Source organism: Sus scrofa, chromosome 8 (assembly GCF_054392235.1).
Source record: "Sus scrofa isolate SSC_HxYL_T2T_F1_AM1 chromosome 8, Sscrofa_HxYL_maternal_Yorkshire_Landrace_v2.0, whole genome shotgun sequence".
NCBI classification, from domain to species: domain Eukaryota; kingdom Metazoa; phylum Chordata; class Mammalia; order Artiodactyla; family Suidae; genus Sus; species Sus scrofa.
In genome coordinates, this window is record NC_139390.1 from 38866703 (window position 1) to 38875775 (window position 9073).

Here is a 9073-nt window from a genome sequence, read left to right on the forward strand (position 1 = left end):
CTGAAATATAGCACAAGTGAACCTATCCACAAAACAGAAACAGTCTCACAAACATAGAGAGCAGACTTGTGGTGGCCAAGGGGGAGGAAGAGGGAGTGGGATGGGTTGGGAGTTGGGAGTTAGTGGATGGGAACTATTACATTTAAAATGGATAAGCAGGAGTTCCCGTTGTGGCACAGCAGAAATGAATCTGACTAGAAAGCATGAGGTTGCGGGTTTAATCCCTGGCCTCGCTCAGTGGGTTAAGGATCTGGTGTTGCTGTGAGCTCTGGAGTAGGTCACAGACGTGGCTCGATCTGGCCTTGCTGTGGCTGTGGTGTAGGGCGGCAGTTGTAGCTCCGATTAGACCCCTAGCCTGGGAACCTCCACATGCTGTGGGTGCGGCCCTAAAAAGACAAAAAAAAAAAAAAGAAAGAAAAAAAAAGAAAAAGATAAGCAATGAAGTCCTACTGTACAGCACAGGGACCTATGTCCAGTTTCTTGGAATAAACCATGATGAAAGATAATATAAGAAAGGGATAATATAAGAAAGAGATATGACTGGGTCACTTTGCTGTACAGCAGAAATTGGCACAACATTCTAAATCAACTTTACTCAAGAAATTTTAAAGAAATCAAAAATTTCTTTAAGGTGTTCCCGTCGTGGCGCAGTGGTTAACGAATCCGACTAGGAACCATGAGGTTTTGGGTTCGGTCCCTGCCCTTGCTCAATGGGTTAACGATCCGGCGTTGCCGCGAGCTGTGGTGTAGGTTGCAGACGCGGCTCGAATCCCGCGTTGCTGTGACTCTGGCGTAGGCCGGTGGCTACAGCTCCGATTCAACCCCTAGCCTGGGAACCTCCATATGCCGTGGGAGCGGCCCAAGAAATGGCAAAAAGACAAAAAAAAAAAATTCTTTAAAATTCCATTATGTCGTGTTTTAGGAGGTGATGAGGATGGTGGGGAAAACTTGAGCAGGGTAAGGAATATCGGGAATATGGAGGTGGGGTGCAGTGTAGGTAGGTCCTACTGAGAAGTTGATGTTTGTGCTAAGATTTGAAGGAGTGGACTGTGTGGCTGGCTGGGCGAAGAGCCTTCCAGGTAGAAGGGCCAGCTAAGTGCAAAAGCCCAAAGGCAGGAGTATTTGAAGAAAAATAATGTTAGTGTGGCTGGGGCGTGCCTATGCAGACGGGCACACCTTAAGGAGGTAAGGGGGGAGTTTCCACTGTGGATTAGCAGGTTAAGAACCTGACATGGTGTCCGGGGGGATGTGGGTTCAATCCCTGGCCTCACATGCTGGTTAAGGATCCATTGTTGCCACAAGCTGCAGCATAGGTCACAGATGTGGCTTGGATCCTGTGTTGGTAGAGCTGTGGCATAGACTGGCAGCTGCAGCTCCAATTCAGCCCCTAGCTGGGGAACTTCCATATGCCATGGGTTTGGCTGTAAAAAGAATTTTTTTAAAAAGGAGGTAAGCAGGGAGTGTGGGCAGGGAGGGAGTGGAGCAGGAATTGTAAGGTTCTGTGGCCTCTTATGAAGGACTTTGGATATTACTTAGTAAATTGGCTCCTGGAAAATTTCGTTGGTTCATACACTTACTGAGGTGGCCAGGGAGGCCCCTGAGATGCTAAGATCATTCTGGGAACACTAATAATTCAGAAACTCTAAAGGCCCAGCATATGCCCACATGGCTGCAGGACAGATCACTTGACTATTATTTTGGTGTTTCAAGAACATTAAGGTGGGAGGGAGCATGCTAATTTTGTGAATTATTTGACATCTCAGATGGAAAACACTGCCTCTGTTACAATTCATATTAAAGTGGTTGTATTCATGGGGATATTAGAGTTTCTAGAAAACAGTCTATGATGTAGGCGGACATAGGTATAAATTCAAGATGTAAAAATTGTTAGTTGCAAGTCATGATAGTTAGTGGTCAGCGCATGACAGCTAATCACTGGGCTCTGTACACTTGTGGCCCAGAACCTTCATTGCCTCTCCTTAGTCGAGTGGGGTGGCAAATATATGTATTTATTTAGATGTATTTGGACATATATACATATAGTGGATATGACTGTCAGGGAAGGTATATTAGTCTGCTCAGGCTGCCTTAACAAAATACCATAGACTGGGTGGCTTTAACAACAGAAATTTATTTTTTCATAGTTCTGGAGCAGAGAGAAAGAGTGTGCATGCTCTGTGATAGCTCTTCTTTTTTTTTCTTTTTTTTCTTTTTTTTTGTCTTTTTGCCTTTTCAGGACCGCACCTGTGGCATATGGAGGTTCCCAGGCTAGGGGTTGAATTGGAGCTGTAGCTGCAGGCCTACGCCAAAGCCTCAGCAACACCAGATCCAAGCCGCGTCTGTGACCTACACCACAGCTCACGGTAACACCGGCCACACTGGTGGGTCCTTAACCCACTGAGTGAGGCCAGGGGATCGAACCCCCAACCTCATGGTTCCTAGTTGGATTTGTTAACCACTGAGCCACGACAGGAACTCCTGATAGCTCTTCTTACAAGGACACTAATCCTACTGGATCAGGGCCCCACCCTTATGATCTCTTTTAACTTAATTACTTTCTTAGAGGCCCTGTCTCCAAATATGGCTACACTGGGGGGTTAGGGCTTTAGCATGTGAATTTGTGGGAAGGGGACACAAACATTTAGTCTGTAACATATGGGAAAGTAATTTTTTTTTTTTTTTAGGACTGCACTAGCCCAGCATGTGGAGATTCACAGGCTAGGGGTCAAATCAGAGCTGTAGCTGCTGGCTTACCCCATGGCCACAGCAATGCAGGATCTGAGCCACGTCTGCGACCCTCACCACAGCTTGTGGCAACGCCAGCTCCTTAATCCACTGAGCAAGGTCAGGGATCGAACCTGCATCCTCCTGAATGCTAGTCAGATTCATTTACCACTGAGCTATGATGGGAACTCTGGGAAAGTAATTTTGAAAATACCAAAATCAATCAAGTTAGAGAGTGCTGTTATGAAGGTTCTGTCCACAAAACCAATTCTGTAAAATTTACCTCAGTCATCTAATTCAATCCCCTGCTCTCAGGAGGCTCTTAATAACTACTTATTGGATAACACTTAATGACTACTTACTGGTTAACCACGTGGAAGATTTAGATTGTCACGTTCCTTACCTTCAAGGACTCTTTGAAGGTAGTGTCTGTCAAAGAGGTTAGAACTTGCATCTTAGAGTTCTGGGAAATAACCAAGATTTACCAGTGACGTAGAATTACAGGGAACTGCACAGACTTGGGACCTGAGCTTAGACAGGTGCATGAACCTGTCAGAGAGCTCAGAGCCACATCTGAGGCCACCACAGCTCTTCTTTTGGGAAGATTTGCTGTGGTGGGAAGATTTGCTGCCTCTGCTTTTTCCAGCTATGGGTTTCTGTCTCTATTTTGTCTGAAGTTACAGGCTTTAAGTGTTCCTCCTACTGCCACTGTGGCCCAAGCCCCCACTGTCTTTTTTTTTTTTTTTTTTTTGCTTTTTAGGGCTGCACCTGCGGCACATGGAGGTTCCCAGACTAGGGGTCGAATTGGAGATATAGCTGCCAGCGTACACCACAGCCACAGAAACATCAGATCCGAGCTGCATCTGCAATCTACACCATGCAATCCAGCTCATGACAACACTGGATCCTTAATACACTGAGCGAGGCCAGGGACTAAGCCCACAACCTCAAGGTTCCTAGTCGGATTCATTTCCGCTGTGCCACAATGGGAACTCCAAGCTCCATTGTCTTTTACCTAAAGTGGCCTCCTCACTGGTCTCTCTGCTCTGACCCTTCCCCTGGGGGCTACCCTCTACACAGTAGCCATGGCATCTCTGCCCCAAACCCCTTGATCCCATCTCACGCTCAGAAGGGAATCTGAATTCCTTATTGTGTCTGCCAGGAAGGCTTTGCATCACCTGCCCCCGCCCCAGGCACATTCAAGTTCCCCAGTGCACTCTGCTCGTCCTGGCGGAGCTGGTTCTCAGGAGAGTCACACACCTTCTACCGCAGGACCTTTGCATTTGCTGTTCCCTTTCCCTGGAACACCCTTGCTCCAACAGCTGTAGGGTTTTCTCCCTCACTTCATTTAACATTTTGCTCAAATGTCACTTTGTCAGAGAAGTGTGCTCTGACCACCCACTATGAAATAGGAACTTCTGGGAGTTGCCGTTGTGGCGCAGTGGAAACGAATCCGACTAGGAATCTTGAAGTTGTGGGTTTGATCCCTGGCCTTCCTCAGTGAGTTAAGGATCTGGCATTGCTGTAGCTGTGGTGTAGGGTGGCGGTTACAGCTCTGATTAGACCCCTAGCCTGGGAACCTCCATATGCAGTGGGTGAGGCCCTAAAAAGACAAAAGACAAAAAAAAAAAAAAAAAAAAAAAGAGAGAGAGAGAAATAGGAATTGCTGCCACCTGGAGTTCTCTCTCCTCTTTTCTCTGCTTGTTCCTCCACAGGACTTGGGCCTTTATCACTGTATGTATATACTTATTACATTTGTCCTCCCAACTAGAATGAAAGCCCTATGAGGGCAAGAGCTTCGTTTTGTTCACTGTTTATCCCTATACCCTGAACAATGTCTACATGTAGTAAGGGCTTGATATGTATTTGCTCTTTGAATAAATGAATGACTGAGGCTGTCTTAAATTTTTTTTTTTTTTTTTTTTTTTTTTTTGCTTTTTAGGGCCGCACCTGTGGCATATGGAGGTTCCCAGGAAAGGTCTGCCTACATCACAGCCACAGCAACGCCAGATCCAAGCTGCTACACCACAGCTCATGGCAATGCTGGATCCTTAACCCACTGAGCGAGGCCAGGGATCTGAACCTGCATCCTCATGGATACTTGTCAGATTTGTTTCCACTGCGCCACAATGGGAATGCTTTAAATTTTTTGAGAGGCAAAATATAAATAAAACGAATCATGGTTCTGCCATTTTTCCCGCTGAGCTTCTCAGTAACTATTTGGATAACATCTGTAAAGTGCTTTGAATTTCCTGGAGAACTGAAAGCTCTAAGCAAAAACAAGATGTACAGTTTTTTTTTCAGATGTTAAAAATATTTTTGATGTTTAAGTGTGAATGAAAATATGCATGTGGTATTTGGATTTTTAAAGGTAAGAAAGAATTTAGGCATATGTTCCTGTCATTGTGAAGAATTCCTGTCATTGACTCAAAACATAATGGTGTGAGAGGCAATTTGTTTAGATGAAATATTCATTCGTGTAAAAAAAAATAGAGTAAGGTTGCTGAGTATGTTTAGTTAATTAAGTCTATGTGCATGCTCCTTATTCACTTATCAAAAGCAATATTTTGATCAATCAAGTTAATTCAAGTGATAAACAGTAGTGTGGGAAATTGGAAGGTGGCTTAATAATGAAGGTGTTACCTACTAGATCTCACCCGATGTTGGTGCGATGATAAAATCTTACAAACCATTCTGTTTCTGCCTCAGACTGGGTTATGCAAGAATCTCCCGTGCTGAACTGAGTGACTCTGAAATTCAGATGGCCAAATTTAGGATCCCTGATGACCCCATTAATTATAGGGACAACCAGAAGGTGGTCACAGACCACAGGAAAGTTCCTGAGAAAATTCACTTCAATCCCAGGTGAGTGAGTTCCTGTAATGTTGTGATTTACAGTGAGGAGCTCGTGCACGCCCCCTCTAGGGACTTAAACATGGACTCACAGTGAGTTTCAAATTAGATTTGGTTTTAGACGTTTACTCACATAAGGGAGCTCATAGCAGAGATGAAAACATCCTGTCTGGGTTGGAGTGAGGGTCCCCGCTTTCTGGGCTAGAGCAACATGTTGAAGTCCCAGCCACAGGCAAGAAGGATCGCATGGCACCATTATCATCACCTAGGATCATCAGCTAGATCCCGAGCCTGGGAACCTCCATATGCTGCGAGTATAGCCCTAAAAAGAAAAAAAAAAAAAATCTTCCCAGGAAATTCTAATGTGCAGTTAGAACTGAAACTACAGAGAGTGGACCATGCATTTCTACCCTGCGAAACAGATATTCTACCCTGTGAAATATACTGGGTTTTGTTTTATGGTAAATGGAGGTTATCTAAGGTTAAATAAGGCTACTTATTTGCAGCAAAACATGTGCTTTGGAGTAGGTGCTCTTTTCTTCTGCCATGACTGCATAATGAGAGGGAATGTCTGCCTAAAACCAGACCCAGAACATGTCATACCCATTCTTTGTGTTATTTGACATTTCTGCTACTTTTACCAGCTAAATAGCTCTGGAAACTCCTCACATATCATTTTGTTTGGGGGAAAAAAAGAAGCTTTATCCATTCTCTTTTTTTTCTTTGTCTCTCTCTCTTTTTGCTCTTTTTATTTTTATTTATTTATTTTTTTTAAGGCTGCACCCGAGGCACATGGAGGGTCCCAGGCTAGAGGTCGAATCGGAGCTACAGCTGCCAGCCTACGCCAGAGCCACAGCAATGCAGGATCTGAGCCACACCTGCAGCCTACACCACAGCTCATGGCAACTCTGGATCCTCAACCCACTGAGCAAGGCCAAGGATCAAACCCTCAACCTCATGGTTCCTAGTTGGATTCCACTGTGCCACAACAGGAACTCCTTCTTTGTCTCTCTTTATAACAAGAAAAAACTGTACCAAAGTGCAGCAGTGAATGTAAGGAGAGCTATAGCCAAGTCTTGATTTGCTTCAATCATTGTATTTGGTCCCACGCTTTGTAACTGCAACGTGATTGTGAAAAGCACAGGCTCTGGGGTCAAGCTGCTTAACTTCTCTGAGTTTCAAATCTTATCTGAAAAATAGTAACCCCTGACTCTTAAAGTTATTTGAAGTTTGAATCACTCATGCATTTATTAAAACAGTGCATAGTGGAGTTCCCATTGTGGCTTAGTGGGTTAAGAACCTGACACAGTGTCTGTGAGGATGTGGATTTGATCCCCGGCCTTGATCAGTGGGTCGAGGATCTGGTGTTGCTGGGAGCTGCAGCACAGGTCACAGATGAGTCTCAGATCCAGCGTGGCTGTGGCTGTGGTGTAGGCTGGCAGCTGCAGCTCCGATTTGACCCCTAGCCCGGGAACTTCCATATGCCGCAGGTGCAGCTGTAAAAAGAAAAAATTAGTGGTGCATGGTAAATGCTCCATAGCCAGTAGCTGCAATAGTAGCAAAACTATTTGTAGCAGTAACAGCAGAAGAAAATAGGATGCTTCCCTCCTTTTGTTAACTGAGGTGACTTCTTTTTTTGTTGTTGTCGCTTTTTATTTATGGTCTTTTTAGGCCTGCACCCATGGCATATGGAGGGTCCCAGTCTAGGGGTCGAATCAAAGCTGTAGCCACTGGCCTACGCCACAGCCACAGTCACACCAGATCTGAGCCATGTCTGCGACCTACACCACAGCTCATGGCAATGCCAGATCCTTAACCCACTGAGAGGGGCCAGGGATCAAACCCGTGTCCTCATGGTTCCTAGTTGGGTTGGTTACAACAGGAACCTCTACCAAAATAGATTTTATAGTTGCATAAATAGAACATTGAATAACATCCCTTCACCTATAAAATGGGTATTATTCTAACTGAGGACTAGAGAGAAAATCCAGACTTATTTTTCACAGGTGTTATCTGCCAATAACTTTTTTTTTTTTTTGTCTTTTTGCCATTTCTTGGGCCGCTCCCGCGGCATATGGAGGTTCTCAAGCCAGGGGTCTAATCAGAGCTGTAGCCGCCGGCCTACGCCAGAGCCACAGCAACTCGGGATCCAAGCCGAATCTGCAACCTACACCACAGGTCACGGCCATGCCGGATCCTTAACCCACTGAGCGAGGCCAGGGATCGAACCCACAACCTCATGGTTCCTAGTCGGATTCGTTAACCATGGAGCCACGACGGAAACTCCTGCCAATAACTTTTATTTATTTATTTATTTTTTATTTATTTTTTGCTATTTCTTTGGGCCGCTTCCGCGGCATATGGAGGTTCCCAGGCTAGGGGTCCAATCGGAGCTGTAGCTACCGGCCCACGCCAGAGCCACAGCAACGCAGGATCTGAGCCGCGTCTGCAACCTACACCACAGCTCACGGCAACGCCAGATCGTTAACCCACTGAGCAAGCGCAGGGACCGAACCCGCAACCTCATGGTTCCTAGTCGGATTCGTTAACCACTGCGCCACGATGGGAACTCCCCAATAACTTTTAAACAGCTGTGCTTTTGGAATCATCCATGATCATGGAATGAGGTCTTTGAAGGTTAAAATTTTAGTCTGTCCTTTTCATAGGCATGAGTCCTTTTTTATTTCTTCATTTGCTGTTTCATAAGTTAATCATGTCTCGAGATAAGTAAAACCACAATAGATTATGGTTGAAATTTTATGTAAGAATATGCATCTCTGAATGGTTTTTATATATCAATTATTTTTTTTTTAAGGTTTGGGTCCTACAAAGAAGGACACAATGCTGAGAACAATCATCATTTTCACATGAGTACTCCCAAATACTTTTTATGAACTATTTAAAACAAGGATTCACTGACTGAACAAGCCTAAGGAAAACAAAACTGTAAGATGAAAAGAACAGATGGATTCAAGTGGGAAACTGCACACAAAGAACTGCAATTTTGAAAAACTCTGATATCTGCACAGTGGGAAATTCTATCAATTCCTAACATCTATTGCTAAATAAAATAATTTCTCCAAATTGTTTTTCTTGAATTTCTGAAAAAAAAAAAAGAATCACGAGGTAATATAAGAAAGTTTTACTCAGAGATAAAAGAACAAACATGTCTTGCCTTTTTAATGCTTAAAAACAGAAAATGGATTTTCTGATGAGCTAAAGGACCACTTACAAAAGTGAAGCAGCCTTGGAGTTCCTCATGCGGCACAGTGGGTTAATGATCTGGTTTGCCTCTGTGGGGGTGCCAGTTTGATCCCCAGCCCTGCTCGGCCTCGCACAGTGCGTTAAGTAAGGATCTGGCATTGCTGTAGGTTGCAATTGCGGTTCAGATCTGATCCCCAACCTGGGAACTTCCATATGCCATGGGAAGAACCGACAAAAAAAAAAAAAAAAAATCAAGCAGCCTTAAATCCCTCTTGGGACAAAGTGGAGGAAA

The 9073-nt window shown here is 44.5% G+C and overlaps 1 protein-coding gene across 3 annotated transcripts in view; it reads left to right on the forward strand.

The window, feature by feature from the left end:
• CWH43 (cell wall biogenesis 43 C-terminal homolog) overlaps positions 1 to 8661 on the forward strand; it is a 74570-nt gene extending 65909 nt beyond the window's left edge. For all 3 annotated transcript variants that reach the window (XR_014812422.1, XM_003128968.6, XM_084972022.1), the window contains 2 exons: positions 5434 to 5589; positions 8393 to 8661. Coding sequence is in view for 2 of the 3 variants with exons in the window: in XM_003128968.6 (XP_003129016.4) it covers positions 5434 to 5589; positions 8393 to 8471 (235 nt within the window). In the remaining variant the exon portion in view is untranslated. The remainder of the gene's footprint in view (positions 1 to 5433; positions 5590 to 8392) is intronic.
• Positions 8662 to 9073: the final 412 nt, after the last annotated feature.